At 40.0% G+C, this 19,720-nt stretch overlaps 2 protein-coding genes across 2 annotated transcripts; both read left to right on the top strand.

The window, feature by feature from the left end:
• Positions 1–162: 162 nt before the first annotated feature.
• On the top strand, positions 163–19,619 carry LOC117532731. Its single transcript, XM_034196185.1, has 11 exons — positions 163–235; positions 2,075–2,228; positions 7,278–7,461; positions 8,978–9,063; positions 10,174–10,360; positions 12,944–13,103; positions 13,706–13,807; positions 17,676–17,859; positions 18,182–18,360; positions 19,177–19,278; positions 19,474–19,619. The coding sequence occupies exons 2-11, from the start codon at positions 2,117–2,119 to the stop codon at positions 19,525–19,527; spliced, it is 1,350 nt and encodes a 449-aa protein (XP_034052076.1). The 5' UTR covers positions 163–235; positions 2,075–2,116; the 3' UTR covers positions 19,528–19,619.
• Positions 12,012–15,379, top strand: LOC117532644 (retinol-binding protein 1-like). The gene is made up of 4 exons (XM_034196024.1): positions 12,012–12,509; positions 12,925–13,103; positions 13,706–13,807; positions 14,753–15,379. Exons 1-4 carry the CDS (start codon positions 12,437–12,439, stop codon positions 14,801–14,803), a joined length of 405 nt encoding a protein of 134 aa, XP_034051915.1. The 5' UTR covers positions 12,012–12,436; the 3' UTR covers positions 14,804–15,379.
• Positions 19,620–19,720: the final 101 nt, after the last annotated feature.

Raw genomic sequence — 19,720 nt, 5'->3', positions numbered from 1 at the left:
ATTCAGTAACATACTTATTGTTGGTTTCAAACAAGTATCTATTTTGTGTAATTAAAAACACTTGCCAGTATGTCAGTACCATGGATAGCTCCGATGCTTTGCTCCATTGTGTTCCCTTCCTCCGCCAAGGGTCGCACTTCAGCCAGTTTCTCTCTGCGGAACCATCGAGTAACAGCTCCTCAGAACGGGGAGGGGGAAAAGTGTGACACACTTACCAAACAGTAATGATACGAAGGTAAACAAATGATCTATTATTCCTGCCTGGACATGGTATTGTGTTTTTGTTTTATCACAGTTTGAAGTGACCACTTTTCACTCTCGTTCATTCATTCACCCGAATGTGTGTTTGTCGCTTAGCATATATTTATGTTCTGCTGGGCTAATCAATGTTAGCTGCTTTTCAATGTCAACGAGTAAGTGTGTGCTTTCCTCTGACTTAAATTGCAATGTCACAACTGCAAAAATCCACAGCAACTCCTTTTTTTTTTTTTCTAAAAGCGTAAAGCCTTATAGCTGAACTGCGGTAGACGGCAGTCTCTGGTCTGCTGCATGCTGTATGCTCCTGTCACATGCCCCGATCTAACTCAGGATCCTACAGGAAGTTAATCATGATGTACATTCAAAAGCAATTGTTGAAAAAAGAGTGTATAATAGAGCATAACCGGCACAAAAACAAGAGCACACACATTTAGAGGAAACATAAATTACTGTTGTTACCTGACTGTTGTTACTGTTGTTAGCTTTATTATGTGAATAGTGTGTGATCACACAGGATGACACTATATAAAAGTGTTTTAGTGCATTATACATTGTACATAACGGTAACTAGTTTACTAATAATTTCCATGTTTAAAGCTACATGAGGGGGGCACTTACGGAGATCAGATGGAAATCTTCCCAGCTGATGTGTGGACAGGGTCTGATATTAATGAGGTGTTTTTACACATTGATGTACACATTAAAATTAAATGCCCCTGCAGTTGTTCTGCTCCTGCAGTGCATGACTCCAGCAAAAAAAGCAGCCAGATTTATTTTTGCCAGTGTTACTCACTGCTTTTTGTGTCCCAATGATAAATGGGCAGAGAATGGCCATATTATGGGTCATTGCTCACTTGGGCCACCTATACTAACAGTACTCATACATCGTAAGGTGCCTTGTGATTAAAAAACTCCCACCAAATGACAAATAGGTTCTTGTGGTGAACTAAGGGAACCTCTGCAGAATGTAACAGCAGCAGGAGTACTTAAAAGTAGAACATAACTTGTAGATACATACAGTCTACAGCAGTGGTTCCCAACCTGGGGGGCGCTCCCCCTTGGGGGTGCACCAAAGATCGCAGGGGGTGCGCCAGGCCTCATATCATATTTAGACGTTTTCTTTTTTTTTCTTTTTTTTTACATATAATAACGCAATACATGATTGTCGCTACATTACAATAAAATATTTTAAAAAATGGATTAATTAATTAATTAATTTATAATTCTTTAATAGAAATGTTTCTTCTGCCCGTAAAGTGTCCAAACCAGGCTTTTCTGGATAAGCACATTTTTAAAACATAGTCATTGTCCATGCCGGTTTCAGTTGGATTATTTGTCACAGTTGCTCCGATCAGATCGGTCTCCTCCATTTTGTAGATTATTTATGACTTTTGAATCCACATAAACACATCGGCAAAATCCGGCTTACTTTGAGCATGTGTTTTAAACAGTTTAATCCCTTTGTGAATTGTTTCACCCCGTCCTTTAATTTCTTCATACAGCGGGAATCCAAATGAATTAATCCTGAGTCCAATAACCATCAAAGTCACTCCAATAGTGCTCCTTAATTACGCTTTCATCCTCCTTCAACAAAATACTTCACATTCATCCAGTTTGTGACAGTAGTTGTAGCATTTTTGAGACTTTGAAACTTTAATTACCGCTGGGTGTGGGGGGGGGGGGGGGGGGGGGGGGGGGGGGTTGGGAACCCCTGGTCTACAGAACACAAACTCATACTAGCTTCCTTCAGTCTTCTCCCCTTTGCATCTCATCGTCTTAATCCCTCAATGTTAATAACTCTTTCTTCTGCTTCCAGACAAAGTTTGATGACTGTTGTGTGGGGGGGGGGTAAACCAAGATGGCCACCCGCCGTATTCCACTGGTCCTGCTAGCCTGTGGCTCCTTTAATCCCATCACCAACCAGCACATGAGGCTGTTTGAGCTGGCCAGAGACCACATGCACAGCACAGGTATGGTTTTATAGTGTCTGGTTTATTTGACTTTTTGTATCTGAAAACCCTCAGGGCCAAAGGAGCTTCTGGGTAATGTCCACCAATTAATATTTTTTATGTTTACAATAAATCAAATGACTGTGTATTGTAAAAGAGGTTGCTCGCAGTAATGAACTAACACAGAATTATGAGCCAACAGCTCCACAGAGTTTTTTCACATCATTATTTTAATTTTATGGCCTGCTACTGTTTGATTCAGTGTCCTCACTTTCATCAGCCTTGCTTCCAGCAGCAGCAGCAGCAGGCAGCTGTTTTCAGCTAACAAGCCCAGATAAACCTTCTGTCTGAGTGGTCTAAATAAGCACCAGATATACAAAGTCAGACACTAAGACACTAGCGGGATAAGAAAGTTAACAATGCAGAGTTTGTCTCAGGAGTTGGTTAAATCTGAAAGCTCAAGAGAGATTAAACTTGCCATAAACAAACTCTAAAGGAATGTTAATCTTGCTCTTTGCCTTCCTTATGTGAAAGTAGGTTATTTGCTAGCACATTAGGCATATAGGGCAATGACAGGGCTTTGTTTTTCAGCTTGTTGTGCAGCTTTAAACACTCAACATATTTGTGTTTGAATCAAGTATGAATAATAATATTTATATATCAGTGGCGAACCGTCAGGGCCTTCAAGGTATTCAGAGAATACCCTGGAACACTCAGATAAAACAAACAAAACATCGATTTAATTATATAAATAAAATGTACAGTGGGGCAAAAAAGTATTTAGTCAGCCACCAATTGTGCAAGTTCTCCCACTTGAAAAGATGAGAGAGGCCTATAATTTTCATCCTATACCTCAACTATGAGAGACAAAATGAGAAAAAAAGAAATCCAGAAAATCACATTGTCTGATTTTTAAAGAATTTATTTGCAAATTATGGTGGAAAATAAGTATTTGGTCAATAACAAAAGTTCATCTCAATACTTTGTTATATACCCTTTGTTGGCAATGACAGAGGTCAAACGTTTTCTGTAAGTCTTCACAAGGTTTTCACACACTGTTGCTGGTATTTCGGCCCATTCCTCCATGCAGATCTCCTCTCGAGCAGTGATGTTGTTGGGGCTGTCGCTGGGCAACACAGACTTTCAACTCCCTCCAAAGATTTTCTATGGGGTTGAGATCTGGAGACTGGCTAGGCCACTCCAGGACCTTGAAATGCTTACAAAGCCACTCCTTCGTTGCCCGGGCGGTGTGTTTGGGATCATTGTCATGCTGAAAGACCCAGCCACGTTTCATCTTCAATGCCCTTGCTGATGGAAGGAGGTTGTCACTCAAAATCTCACGATACATGGCCCCATTCATTCTTTCCTTTACACCAGGGTGGGGAACCTTTTTCCTCTCAAGGGCCATTTCAATTTTTTCAACATCCTCCGAGGGCCGTACAAATTATTGACCTCTGCTTAAAGATCACAGCACATTCATTTGGCCTTTCTTTCATGCTGTGAAAAGAAAAAGCAACCTCTTAATCCAGATATCTTGCCATGACTCGCGCATGCATTCACGTGCACGGTTGTGGCATGACCACCAAACAGAAAGATATGGACACAAGATGTGTGCAAATGTATTTAGTTTCCTATCCATGGACATGATTTAAGTGGGGGGGACCTAACCTCCTCTAGGGGGGTCCGGGGGCTTGCTCCCCCGGGAAGATTTTTTTTTTAAATATTGAAGTTGAAAGCATCAATCTGGTGCACTTTGGGAGCAAAAATGAAGAGATCTATGGATACATCTCTCAACAACCCATATGAAACAGAACTGTAAGCAGATTTACTTTTTCTTTATGGATATTTTACAAATCACTCTCCTTTTAAACTGTATTCTTGTTTATTAATAACAACTTTTTTTACTGTCATATAGTATTTTATACCTGTTTACTTTATTATCTTGTGTTATGATAACTATAATGATCATATAAAGATGTGCCTTTACCTCACTGGTTGGAGAAAAAGCTTCTTATATTCGTTAGCATAGCTAGCTAACCAGATGCTAATAACAAAGTTATTGACTGTATGATCAGAATGATAGATGAACAGATCGCCACTGGGCTTACAACTAAGACACAGCCACGCAAAACTGCAGTATGTGTAGCCTACGGACTTATGGGTACTGCAATTTTTTTGAAGTCCCGGAGCGGCGTTCTGGTGCTCTCCGTCAGCACTGCACCCCTGTCAGACGAGACATATACCACGTGATGACACGTTAGGCTCGTGTTGTGTTCAAGGACCATGACCGTTGCCAGGAAAAACAGGAACTCACTTGTTTAATTATTTTGCGGTCTAGATTTCTTTAATTGTTTTGCGTGTGTTTATAAATTACCTCGAGGGCCAAACCAAATGGTCTCGCGGGCCGTATACGGCCCGGGGGCCGGAGGTTCCCCACCCCTGCTTTACACGGATCAGTCGTCCTGGTCCCTTTGCAGAAAAACAGCCCCAAAGCATGATGTTTCCACCCCCATGTTTCACAGTAGGTATGGTGTTCTTTGGATGCAACTCAGCATTCTTTCTCCTCCAAACACGTCTAGTTGAGTTTTTACCAAAAAGTTCTATTTTGGTTTCATCTGACCATATGACATTCTCCCAATCCTCTTCTGGATCATCTAAATGCTCTCTAGCAAACTTCAGACGGGCCTGGACATGTACTGGCTTAAGCAGCGGGACACGTCTGGCACTGCAGGATTTGAGTCCCTGGTGGCGTAGTGTGTTACTTTGGTCCCAGCTCTCTGCAGGTCATTGACTAGGTCCCCCCCGTGTGGTTCTGGGATTTTTGCTCACCGTTCTTGTGATCATTTTGACCCCACGGGGTGAGATCTTGCGTGGAGCCCCAGATCGAGGGAGATTATCAGTGGTCTTGTATGTCTTCCATTTTTCTAATAATTGCTCCCACAGTTGATTTCTTCACACCAAGCTGCTTACCTATTGCAGATTCAGTCTTCCCAGCCTGGTGCAGGTCTACAATTTTGTTTCTGGTGTCCTTTGACAGCTCTTTGGTCTTGGCCATAGTGGAGTTTGGAGTGTGACTGTTTGAGGTTGTGGACAGGTGTCTTTTATACTGATAACGAGTTCAAACAGGTGCCATTAATACAGTTAACGAGTGGAGGACAGAGGAGGCTCTTAAAGAAGAAGTTACAGGTCTGTGAGAGCCAGAAATCTTGTTTGTTTGATGTAGGTGACCAAATATTTATTTTACCGAGGAATTTACCAATTAATTCATTAAAAATCCTACAATGTGATTTCCTGGATTCTTTCCCCCCATTCTGTCTCTCATAGTTGAAGTGTACCTGGGAAATAAAATTACAGGCCTCTCTCATCTTTTTAAGTGGGAGAACTTGCACAATTGGTGGCTGACTAAATACTTGTTTGCCCCACTGTATATAAAATGAATAAATGAGAATGGTATCTGTGTTGTTGAGCTGTAATATTACAGTGTTACGTTGATTTGTTTGTCCTTCTCGGACCATGCACTAAACCTTTCAGTGGTTTTGTGTTAGAAAATAAAGAAACCAATCAGATCTTGTTCTGGGTCTCTGGGTAGAATATCCTTCAACCAAGGTATTCTACATCCTTGATAGAATGCCCTGTCCGTTGCACTGAATGAGAGCGTACGTTTGGACTGACAGTTCGATCAACCAATCATATATTGATTTGTAGCCAATGGGCGTATTCTTTCAGTGTTTCCCTCGTTTCCAGGGTACTCTAGAAGGCCCGCTAGTTCACTGGCTCGAGGCAGAGGATCTAGATGAATGTGACGAAGCAATTCATGCCGTTTTATTGTTTTTAACGTTGAAATGACAAGTGCAACAGGTGAAGATGAAGTTGTTGCGGAATTGTTGTGAGTACCCTTTTCAAGACGACAATTCAGTGAACAGACGGACATTATAACGTGCCGGGGGGGTCTCCTTTATATAAATCCAGGTCCAAAGCTGCTCTGAATAAGAGTACCACCGGCACGGTCACATGGTGACATCATTATACCTGAACAGTAATACACTGGTCCTGAGTCGGCTCCCACTCTTAAGATGCTTTGTGTAACTATGCACTGTGTAGCATTGCAGTGGGCAGGAACTGAGAATAATGCTCTTGCCATTTCCCTCCGACCCCTCACCTATAAGATCAGCTGACTAGTTTGAGTGTAACAATAGGAAAAGTACTGTTCTTGTGATGCAGGTGCAAAAACATCTGTTTTTGAAACATGTTTTTTATAAACACTAGATTTAACACAATTAGCTTCTCTATTCCCCATTGCATTTTGATTTTTTACTAATTTCCGCTTGGGTTGTCCAAACATGTAACATATCTATACTTATTTTGATCAAAGGGTCAGAAATGGCAGACCTCTGCTAAATCCCTGAAATAAAGCAGCTTAATTCAATGTAAAACCCTAAATCTATGTAGCATGAAGAAACAACCTGTCATTTATGGCCCACTTTGGTAATAGCTGGGTTTTCCCTTTTCACAGTTTAGGAAAAGTAAAGGGAAACAACAAGAGTCCTTGTTCTTTTGGGGAACAAAGAAACGTATATTGTTATGAATTAAGTATTGTTTACCTTTTCCTATCAATTCGCTTTTTAGTCTCCACCTGTAAGGTGTATAAACATCACCAATAAATATAAAGTATAAAAGATAATTTTGTACAAAACAAATCTTTTGAATCTATTCCAACATTGGCAATTGCCGGGTCAACAATAACCCTAACCCTGGTGTACAGCTTTCAATTGTTATTTTCTGTAATGTTAGTTACAACATATATTGGGGTTATTTACCCTTAAGACAACTCAATGGTTAAAGGAGTTTCAAATCGATTTCACAATACGAGCTGTAAGTAATGACATTGTTCGATAACCCTGTTTTAAATGCATCAATCATAGCATGTGTCTTCAAATGTGAGATCTGAAGAAACACTAATAATATTAACCTGAGTATCTCACAAGTCTTTGTCTACTGATTTATATGCTGGGTCTGTATCGACTGTCATGGTCCAGATAACACTGTATTCATCTTCCTCTCTCCCTTCAGGCCAGTACCAGGTGGTGGGTGGCATCGTGTCTCCAGTCAGTGATGGCTACGGAAAGCAAGGCCTGGTTCTGGCTCAGCACCGTATCGCCATGGCAAAGCTGGCGCTGCAGAGCTCCGACTGGGTCACGGTTGATGAATGGGAGAGCCAGCAGGCAGACTGGACAGAGACCGTGGTCACCATGAGGTGTAAAACAAGTTTATAGCAACATTAGAGTTCACTTCGCTTCATTTATTAAAGGTTACATGCACACATTTGTAGGATAATGTCAGCCTGCATGTCATTTTGAGATGAAATGGTGTGTGCAGCTAGTCAACACATTAAGACCTTTCATTAATAATAAAATAAGTGTCCCGTACTGTGTTTTTGTGTTGACAGAACCAAGCACATCTTATTTCCAGTTTATATCCACCACCCAGTAGCTGATAATTGCTTCTATTAGCTTTACTCTCATCTGTTACCTCTGTTATAGTTTTCTTCGCTGACATCATCAAGTTTCAGTTAACAGAGTTGCTCCTCCGCTCGCCCTGCTCCTTGCCAACCTTAACTACATATATAGCAGTGTGTTGCCAGGTTGTGGTCTCTTGTAGGCCTGCCAGACTAGACTGTTTTTCATGAGGTGAAATAAGGGGCACCTGCTCTTAAATTCACTGGCAGAGATGGGATGCTGTAATTGCAAATGGATACTTTGGACATGAGTATGTGCGAAAAGAGACAGGCATAGGTGCTATGAATAAGGTATGTCCCAGGTTACTATGCAGAAATGTGGAAGGTATTTGCAGTTGGTTCTTTTCAAGAATCCAGCCCAAGCGAATAGGGCTGCAGCTATTGATTATTTTCAATATCGATTAATCTGCAGATTATTTCCTAGATTAATCGATTAAATCTAAGAAATGTCATAATAAAGTGAAATAAGGTCATCCAAGTTACTCAAAGTCCGAGAGGATTTCTTAAAAGGTATTGTTTTGTCAGTCCAAACCCAATAAGACATTCAGATGTATATATTAAACAGACAAGCAGAACATGAAAGGCTGAAAACAGCATTTTCTGCATAAAAATGCTAACTACCCGTTGCAGCTCTGAAAGGGAATGAATGATGTAATGGATTTGTTTTACCTTATTCTGTATTACTGCACAAACGTAATCATTAATCAGACTTATTTTTAGAAAGGTCTCTTACACTTGCATCATTGTACTTCTTCCGCTTTATTAATTCTCCCTCTCCTGCTTCGGATTTCTTACAAATCCCCTCATGAGTGTTTGCGCAACAAGGGTGCTGATCAAGCCATGAAGTGGCCTGTTGTTATCCATGTCACAAGTCCTCACACACACACACACACACACACACACACACACACACACACACACACACACACACACACACACACACACACACACACACATGCCTTCTAGAACACCTTTAAGAGGCTTAACTTGAAAAATAGTTTTATTTCTATTTTTAAAAGTTACTCTGTCAAGCATCAACTTTTTTCCTTTAATTATTCAGTTCAGTTTGATAAAGATTTCTATGCATGATGTTTATATTAAAATGTTGTCCATTAATGAAAAGCATAAGGCAAATTATGTTTTAATACTTGACTAGCTACTGGTGACAAGATGAATAAATACTCAATATTAGTAAGGAAAATCGATGTATTACCATTACCAAAGACATTAATCGTAATCTTTGCTTGTCATGCAGGTATCATTGTGGCCGTATCTTGAAGGAGTATGAGCGGAACACAGGAGAGCACAAAGACTCCAGTGGAAACCCCTCTCCCCTCTCAAGTAAGAACCTCTCACTGTTGTGAACTTGCGATCAGCTCAGAAACCCTTTGACCTCTGTCGGTTCCCGGCATTATATATCTGGGTTTAATCTGTGGCGTTGGGTGTTAATTTCTCTTATTATTGAGATGGAAATGTTTGACTGGTTCACCATTTTGGTCAGAGTAAATGTAAACGTATTTCATGATTTCCCATGAAATTGAATACATATATCATGCTCCCCAGAGGATGAACACATCCCTTGTGTCGAAGCACAGCCTCACAGATTCACTGTCACTGAGTGGTTGTAGCCTCTCTTGGCCTACATAAAAATGACATTCTTCCAAATTACCAAACACACAGTGCCTGATTTTTTTGAGTATATTCCTTCATCACGTCTTTACCAAGACCTCTACAGAGTTGGGGTTAAGGATTTGCGTCAATACCACATAATGGGCCTGTGCTCCTGACCAACAGTGATTAGAGAGTATTAGGGATAGGTTTAATACTTTGAAAACTTTTGTGCATGTGTACCGCACACCCAGCCGCCGGAAGTTGATAAACGCCATCTTGTGCAACTAGCCCATACAATTAGTGTTCAGGAACAACCTATGGGAACAACATCCAACAACTAAACAACCATGAAAACATCTATCAAAAAATATTATGATTTTAGTTTTGTCTTCTAATCAAAAGCCACCAATCTACATGTTTAGCTTTAGCCTTCAGCCCCATAGATATTTAAGTAATATATGTCTTTACAACTAGTTAATCAGATCTAGTCATGTCAGGTCAAGACTCAAATACAACTTTTTCCTTGATATTGAAATCACTAATTATTCGAGTTTGAGATCCCTTTGAGGAGAATTATAGGATTGCCAATTTTTGTAGTTTCATTGTGAAGTTGGCAAACACCAACTGAAATATTTCCATGAATTAAAAACCAGCACCATCTGAGGAATATGTAACTCTTTGCCATTATACAGTATAATATATGTATATACATATTCGAGAAGTACCTTTGGCCCCTCATTGCGTATCAACTTTTTTTCCTGAACTTTATTCCATGCTATGTTTTATAATTTTATTTTTATGATAAATATCAGTCACCATTTATCCGCGCTCTCCCTTCAGGCCCCTGTCCCCAGTTGAAGCTTCTGTGTGGAGCTGATTTCCTCGACACTTTCCAGGTCCCTGACCTGTGGCTGGACGACCACGTTGAGGAGGTGGCGGGACATTTCGGACTCATCTGCGTCAGTCGGGGGGGGGCTTCATCCCGAGCAAGCCGTGGCCGCGGTCAGACACCTCTCTCGCGCCCACAGTCATAACATTTTCCTGGTGAGGGAATGGGTGAGGAACGAGACGAGCGCCACCGAGGTCCGCCGGGCTCTGAGACGGGGCCTGAGCGTGAAATACTTGATCCCAGACTCTGTGATAGAATATATTCACCAGCACAACCTCTACACGGAGGACAGCGAGAGGAGAAATAAGGGCACAGTGCTGAGGCCGCTCGCCAAACAGGCAACACAGCCAGGGAAGAGTCTGGATGACTGATAGCTGAGCATGAAGGCCTTGAAGTGTGAACTCACTCACAGATCAGTGCTTCTCTTCAGGGACTGGACGCTCGGCTAACTTCCACTGGACTGCAGAGTGATAGAGCTCTGCACATCCTGCTAAGAGACACACAATGGCCCAAATGTGTTTTTCCAGGCATCACTTGTTGTTAGTAAGAAAATGTTCACAGTGCTGTGGTGTGTTTTCAATCATACACTTGGAGTGTTGCAAATACATAAACATTTGTAGTTTTTATAGTTTACTTGTAGTTTTACATATCACACCATTGCAGAGTTGGATACATTTAAATAAAATACTATATATTTAAAGTATTTAAGTCTGACTGGTGTTTTTCCGTTGCAGCTCTCAGCATTTAAGACATAATAAGGTAATGAGTCCACATCCCCTTAACAACCCAAATACCTAATATATGTATAAAAATACAACTTATCCGACCCTTTTAGAGATACAATTATAAACAGTGACAGGCTTTCCATTTTACAATAAGAGCTAATAAACAATTGATTTTCACAAGAACAAACAATTGATGTTCCTTCTTTTCTTAAAAGCAGCCAACATGGGAAATAATTTCACAATAGACAATGGTTGTGGAATATAGTTCAAGGTTCGAAATCCATTTAATAGTTTGAGGAGCAAAATCCATTTAAATGTGTCAAAGTTGTTTTTAAAACTGACACAATGGTGTGAATTTTGTTTCATAAATGTGTGATTATCCTGGAGAAATACTAAAATGTTATATATATGTAAACATTATTTGGGCCTTATATCTGAAAACCTAAGGATCTACTTTTGAAATGCAGCCGTGTTTGTTGTGTATATTTTATGTATATTAGATTGTGTGCATCTTAATCCCAAGGCTACCAAAGCGCCCCATGTGTACGTTTTTAATTGAATACTAGATGCTGTTTTAAATTTGCTCACATATAAAGATCATTGTTAGTGTTTCTACTCTGCAGCAGCCTCCAAAGCTATTCAGTTCCCCAATTATCATCCACACACTGCGTCTGTGAGCCTGTGTTTTTTTTCTTCCACCAAACGATTTAAAGTAATCCTGACCGTTGCTCAGCTACAGAAGGTGTTTTTTCATTGAGGCCAATGGCTGAAAGCGCCACTGTGACTGATACTGAATGACATCCTTTGAGCGGTGGTGTGTCTTTGTGTGTGTCTTTGTGTGTGTCCCAGTCAGCAAAGGATTTAGACAGTTTGTTTGCTGCAGCTAGCCTTTTAAAAGAGATTATCAAATTAATTGAGTTGTTTAGGCGAAACAAAAGTGGCGACAGTCCCTATTGTGCTACATTTCATTGTTTCAGTTGGATCCTTTTAAGCTCAGGTGGTTCTGCTTTTGTATTTCGCTGCATATTATTCACACTGTGTGCTTTACATCCACTTGCTGACACGTAATAGAACTTTGTATGATTTCACTCCATTAGGCTGATTGGTTTTTGCCCTGTATGTTGATTATTACTCTGATTGATTATAAGATATTACTAATCTTATACAACAGAACTATGCCAAAGCTGCCACACGTGGAACTCCCTATAAGTGCGCTTGTGTCAATTAACAAAGGAAGTGTATTCATCCCAATCCGAAATAGGTGGAGTAAGCACTCTCTAACATAAAGCTTCTCCGCATTATGTATGCATGCTGGAATAGCGTGGTGAGGATTGAGTGTTACGTGGAGGGGGAGTGGGAGGTAATCGGATTAAAGTGAATTTGGTTCAAATTGAGGCTTTTGACAGCAGGTTCTGCACTCTGGAGCAAGTAGCTGTCCACAGCAGACCTCTTCATCATTCACTGAGTAAAGAGAGCAGCAACCGCCAACATGCCAGTCGATTTGAACGGATATTGGAAAATGATTTCCAGCGATAACTTCGAGGACTACCTGAAGGCTCTTGGTGAGTTTGCAGCAGGGGAGAGTGGAGGACAGGCCTACTAAAGAGAGAGGCAAGGGGGGAAATGTTTCATCACAGGAGCTTTTAATAGCAAAGTAGTTATTGTAAACCTATAAATACTACTATTTCAACTTTAGTTAAGTGAGATTGCAGCTATTGCACAATGTAGTACATTAATGAGAGAAATCCACATTTGTTGACATACTTAATATCTTCCAATTACTTTTATATAAAAACTATAGAATACAAAATCATTGTTTATTAAAAAAAATACAACTCAACAGAAATGGACCAAATTACCATAACTGACTTGTCTTAAGGAAATAAGTGTGTGTTTTGAACTGTATTAGTCTATTAAAACAGAGAGTTTCTCATGTTTCTGACTGATTTTCTCGCCCTTCTCTGGAACCTGTTGCAGATGTAAATGTTGCCGTCAGGAAAATCGCCACCTTGTTGAAGCCTGATAAGGACATTTCCCACGTTGGGGACCACATAGTCATCAAAACCCTCAGCACATTCAAAAACTACAACATGGACTTCCATGTGGGCAAGGAGTTTGAGGAGGATCTGTCTGGAGTGGATGACAGGAAATGCATGGTGAGAATGTGTAGACAATGTAACCAGAAGGGGTTTATTATAAATGTTAATTCATGTGCTGTATCACACTTTTGAGAAACCTATTGAACCTTTCCGATTTCGTCTTAGTGCAAATCCTGTGTGCATATAAACTAACAGTTCTGTTTGGCACACCTTCAGACTGTAATGAGCATATGGTGTAGTGAGACTGTATACAAAACCCCGTCTACTTACAAAACTTTCTTTAAACTTCTCACACTCAATGTGAATGAACTGCTGTGAGACCGGTGTCGGGAAAAGAAAGTGAGAGAGAGAAAAAGAGAAATAAGTAGAGACTCAAGTTATTTTAATCAGATTATGTCCCTGAATACTGAATAGGATCAAAGATTATCTGGGGTCCCCCTTGAAAAGCTTTTTTATATGCTGATTATAGAAAAGCTGTTTGGAGGGTGGCTGAGAGAAAAGGGTTATGTGTGTCTGTATTTGCAGATTCTATCGGAATAATTATTTATGGGGAAATGTTTAACATACCTCTATATGTGCATGCATCTACATTGATTTGAAAAACGTCTACATGAGTGCATGATGTGCTATAATCCCATTTTCCTCCTGGCCTCATGCAGACCACCATCTCTTGGGATGGAGACAAGCTGGTGTGTGTGCAGAAGGGGGAGATAGAAGGGAGAGGCTGGACCCACTGGGTGGATGGAGATGAGCTTCATCTGGTAAGAAAACATCAGCTTCTGCCATGAATAATAATTTATGCAATTTGGACACTTTAATCCAAATCCAAAATGCCTCTTAGCACACTATGTGCGGTGCATTTAATGTGTGACTCTTGAATTAGCCCACAAGCTCCAGCAGTGCAATTTATTGTGTGAACTGCATGTTTATGATACTGCCAAGTCAATCATATATGTTTACCCCTAAAGTAACTGTTTAAAGAGGAAAAACACACTTGTATATTCTAATTCTTAAGCGTTCCAGTGATCAAGCACATAACAGCCACGTTATTATCTTGACTTTCCAATCTAATTTCTGTTAGAAGAACTTCAATAACTTTCTCTCCTCCTAAATTCACAGTGAGGCATGTAATGAAAGCATTAGCATCTGAAAAGACTAGCACAGTAATGGCTAGCACATTACCATTTTCATTAGCTCAGCATTATCAGATTACCCTCTGTGTGATTACTGTTATCAAAACTAGGCAAAAAATAATCTGCCAAATGATCTGGTATAAACTATGCCAACAGATGTTTTCAATCAACTGGCATGAAATTAGATATTAGTTGGAGGTTTCCTCGAGCTGGCAGAGGGTTATGAATGTTGCGCAACAGTGGCCTCCGGTGGCAGAAAACTCTTTGCAATTTGGATGGTAGAAAGTATTCTATCAAACTGTTGCTGCCCTTTAAAATCCCCCTTAATTAAACTGAATACTGAACTGTGAATGACCTCTTGAATAATATACTAATAATTAACATATCCTCAGAACCTACCATCTATTTAATGTTGCTATGTTAGTCAAATGTTTGTCTGTGATTGTAAGAAACACAGTAGACAGTAGGGCTTAAGATCTATAATTCTCCTGGTCATTTTCATTAGTCAATATTACATTCTGAGTCAGATCTAAAAATATCTAAAACAAATGTATTGTCTGTTGTTACCTGCAGGAGCTGAGAGCCGGTGGAGTTGTTAGCCAGCAGGTGTTCAAGAAGTCCTAACTGAACAGGATGGCACCCCCGGTTGACATGGGCCTAAACAGACACACTAGAAACATCCCATGCCTCTGACATCCAATCCTACATCTCCTCATAATGTCCATCTATCCATGTGTTTTCCTGTATTGAAAATGTCATGAAACACACAGTTATATTCCATCATAACTACTTTTCCAAAGCAAATTCAGAGGGGCAGGGGCATTATGTATCATGTACCATCACAACATGCAATACTCTATATCTGTCTAAGGGTGGGAGCTATTTTGATTAACAGTTTAGAAGTGTTGGCTGCATGCATACTGCTACTGGAGGTGAAACATAATCTGAAATGACCTAAAGTGATGGATGGCATTGAAGACAAGAGAGCGTGGGTTAATCCCATTTTAGTTCCCTTAAAAATTGCTTTGGATGGCAAAAATACAAATCTGAGTGTGTTTGAGGGCTGTAAACTTCTTCACTAATGCTTAGTCTCCAGAATGGATATATATGTAATGATGTGTATTTATCCCTCCCGGTTCCTTTGGGAATGTGCCAATATAGTAAAATGAATCAATCAATAAAGTAAACAATGCTTAATTATGTCAGTTGTATTTGTCTGAGTGCGACTGCCATTTATTTTGTTAATTAGACTTGTTAGATTTGGAATGTATTCATTTGGTAGTTCATTCAAACAAAACATAAATGATTGCTTATCATTAATCCAAGTTTCTCAGGCCAACACATCAGCTGTGGTAGCTCTTTTGTTCTAAAAATGCTTTTACAGACTTGCACAAGGTCTATTATGGCCTCTGCTTGAGAGTTTCAGTGAGTGAAGTGAAGCCCGCGGAGCTGTGGCCAGACAACTCGAGCCCCGCTGTGCTCTGAATCAGCTAATCTGTCAACTCACTCTGTGCATTGCCATTAGCAATTGGGCAGTCAGCTGTCCAACTCACTTGCTCATTCTTTGCTGCTGTTGCTCGCTCTGCGCTTCAGCGTCCTGCCGCTTTTTGTGCATTCACATCCTGACAATCCCTGCATCTACCTGCAGGCTCTGATTATGTATGGTTCCACAGGGGGCTGTTATTGATCTCTCCCTGCTCTGGCTATGGCTGGTTAAAAAAAATGATGGTCTCAGGGAGGTGGTCCAAACAGAGTCTGGCGTCAGGCTGAAATCCCCATTTGCATTTTTTCTCAATAAAACATTTCTACTGAGTGCAACTCTGTTCTGGAGGAAGGTCAGTTACTCAACTCATATTTTGATCAGCAATCAACAGACAGGAGAGGATTTCAAGCCATGCTCAATTTTAAAGTTCCACATAATATGCTAGAAAATGTATTTATTTTGGCTGTTTAACCTTCACTTTGCAGAATGATGTAAGTGCAGAACTTTACACTTTGAAACAGTTATGACATGAATCTGCTGAAAGCTTAACCGTGCTCACTGTTAGGAAAATATCACTCGACACCATGGTTGAGAATCAATAATCAGGTACTAATTTATTCTTGCAAGAAGGAGCAGAGTTAAATCACATAGGCCTACAGGATATGGTTTAACTCACACACATGGGGTATGTTGCTCAACGGAGCAGGAAAAACATCAGGCTTATATAGTCCAAAATACAGGAGATAACAACAAAGTCGTAAATCGAGGTGGCGCTAATATCAGCCGCGGGTGTCGGAAAAGCGTCGGGTCATCTGCGATGGGTCATCTGTGACGTCTTCTGGACTTCCTTCACGCCTCATAGAAATGAGATGTGTAGGAGACAACAAGTAGGCTATGTGTCTGTCTCCTCATAAAGATCAACAACCTGAAATGCCCTGCCTCCTCCTATCACAAGAAGAGGCAGCTGCAAGGTCGTACACAGTTCAGACTCACACATGATATCAGTGCATTAAAACAAACCCAAAGAGGAGACAACTGTATTTTCTCCAACACTCACCTTTAATATGGTGTTTAGCTTTTTACAATTTAGGACCACACATGATTATGTGAACTCACAACAAACTTGCAAAACAAATCATTCTGGACACATATCATATTGTACCGAGAGAATGGATGGTGAAGTCGTGTGTCCAGTGGTTTAAGTAAAGACTTTAGTCCTGGTTGATTTAGTGACACCTGTGGTAACTGGGTGTATTTCTGTGAACATGTTAGGGGTTGCACCACTGACAATGCATAGTACCATATAGAAAGTTATATAGTGAGTGTGTGACCATTTCATGCCGATCAGTTTATTTTCCAACATAAATTGTATCAAAATTTGAGTTTGATAAAATGAAAATCACAAGGATTATAACTTTAAACTTTAAAAAAAAACATAACAGAAATAAATTATTATTCACAATCAATGCATTCATTGAATTATTTCACATAAGTCACAAATGTTTGACTTTTTTCTAAACTAGTTGAACTCCAGTTACCTCTTTGGTCAAATTTCTAGGTATTCTGGATCAGCATTTGTACATGCCACAGAGAAGAACAAATAAAGAGCGCACACTGTTGGCAGATGTTACAAAAAAACTTCTCCGTCTGTACATTGTACACTGAAACATCAGGGCAGTGTTTGCATGTGTACGTGTGTAAAGGTGCATGTGAGAGAAAGCTTGATGTGTGTGTGTGTGTGTGTGTGTGTGTGTGTGTGTGTGTGTGTGTGTGTGTGTGTGTGTGTGTGTGTGTGTGTGTGTGTGTGTGTGTGTGTGTGTGTGTGTGTGTGTGTGTGTGTGTGTGTGTGTGTGTGTGTGTGTGTGTGTGTGTGTGCACCCACATAAATGCCTATCGCAAGCCCCTCCAATGACCATGTAAAGACGGGAAGAGAAGGGTGAGTCCCCCCCCTCCCGCTCCAAAAACAACTACCACTGCCAATCCTGTTCAAGCCATAAACCCACTTATCAATAGTTATCTGCCCTCATTCCCCCTGATTGTATAAAAGCAGGAGGACACCCTGCACCTTTCCCCTCTATACACTGTCTAAAGTCTACACACACATCAGCGTCACCAGCTGCCATCATGCCTGCAGACTTCAGTGGGAAATGGATACTGGAGAACAATGACATATTTGAGGAGTATTTGAAAGTGTTGGGTAAGAAATGTTTGATTTAGGTCTGGGATGTCTTAGTGATGTGTTAAGTGATGTTACTGGTTGAGCAGCGGAAGAGACATATGTATCCCCTCCCATGCATCTGTAAATATTGTTTTTTTTGTACAGTTCAATGTATTCTGTGGCTAAATCAAATAAGTTATTCTAAGGTTATTTCACCCCAGATTCTTATGTAAACACTTGTATGATGTCAACTGCTAAAATGCCCTCAATATTGCATCCCTGTAAAATATAATGTATGCACTACTATAATCTGTCTCCTCTGGAAAGATGTCTTAATTCACTCTCTGTATTCTGGCTCCAGACATTGACTTTGCTACAAGGAAAATTGCCATCTCCCTTTCTCAGACCAAAGTTATATCCCAAGATGAAGACAAGTTTACCGTCAAAACGCTGAGCACCTTCAGGAATTATGAACTCTCCTTCACTGTAGGGGTAGAGTTTGACGAGCACACCAAGGGACTAGACAACCGAAACATCAAGGTGGGTTGACCTCTCAGATACGGAGTCCTTGAAGTGAAAAAAAAGTCAGTGATAGTTTATCTGATGAGTCGATGTTTTTCATATTGCCTGGTTGCTTTTCAGACAGTGAGAACATGTTATGTAAGTGTGTGCAGGGCAATGGTTGGTCTCTGTGTGTATTATCAAGTCAAGGAAAGAGAGGGGGGGGGCTCTCATTATGACATCCAATAGCTTTGTTCCACAAAATGGCGTGCTAATGGTGCTTCAGTTACTTGCAAGCATATTTGCATTGATTATCAAGCTGCAAGTAAGAAGAAGATGTTGTTTAAAGAGCTAAATTAAATGTAATAAGACTTGTGAAATAACTTTAAAGGGAAAGCATCACATTTTAGAGGCGAGTAAAATAACTAATAATGAATTAAGGTTATTTGTTGATAGTATCCTACTATTTTGAGACATTATCAGCTTAATAGTAATGTTCACTTATAAGTCTACATAAAGACATATAGCGACTGAAACATTTAATACATTTGTATGCCAAAATAAGAGCAACTTTAATAAGTCTACACTTAGCACTTGTTTCATCCAGTGCTAATTACACAACGGGATGAAAGCAAGCCTAAATTGTCTTCTAAATGGTCCACAATCTTCGTGGTGGCAGTAACCTTTAAGTCAGAACATTGAGCATGTTTGTGGTAAAGGTAGTGATGGAATTCAAAGAGGATTTATTTTAGTGACAGGGGAATTGTTTTTTTTACTACACTGTTATTTACTTTTGAATGTGCATTAAATATTAAATTAAAGTATTTAATAAATGCACTTTGTGACTTCTTGTAGTGTCTTGTGACCTGGGAGGGGGACAAGCTGGTGTGCACGCAGAAAGGAGAGAAGGATAACCGTGGCTGGAAACACTGGATCGAAGGAGACAAACTCTTCCTGGTGGGTTGACAGTATCTGTCATGATAATTAGATTTCTGCTGAATTATTTGAACCAGAACACGCCCTGATGATGAATAAAAGAGAAATATGTTGGATTAGTAGAATGTATTGCACAGCAGAATGTGATTATTGAGTATGATGAGGACACTGTTATTGCTCTCATTTTTCTCTAATTATCCTTCTTTCCTCCCACAGGAGCTGACGTGTGAAGATGTAGTTTGTGTGCAGGTGTTCAAGAGAAAAACATAAACGGAAATATCTGGGTTTTTTGTATTTGCACATACTCCTCAATAACATGTGTTCCCAAACGTATGAACAAAATGAATAAAAGTGCTTTTCAGACATGAGGTGTTGTGTATTAATAGAGACAACCCTGATTTTATAATGAATTTAGATGTTTACAATGGGTCAGAATATGTAGCGCTTCTTTTTTTAAACCTGT

The sequence above is a fragment of the Gymnodraco acuticeps genome, unplaced genomic scaffold (assembly GCF_902827175.1).
Source record: "Gymnodraco acuticeps unplaced genomic scaffold, fGymAcu1.1, whole genome shotgun sequence".
NCBI classification, from domain to species: domain Eukaryota; kingdom Metazoa; phylum Chordata; class Actinopteri; order Perciformes; family Bathydraconidae; genus Gymnodraco; species Gymnodraco acuticeps.
This window is presented reverse-complemented; position numbering and strand designations above follow the sequence as displayed.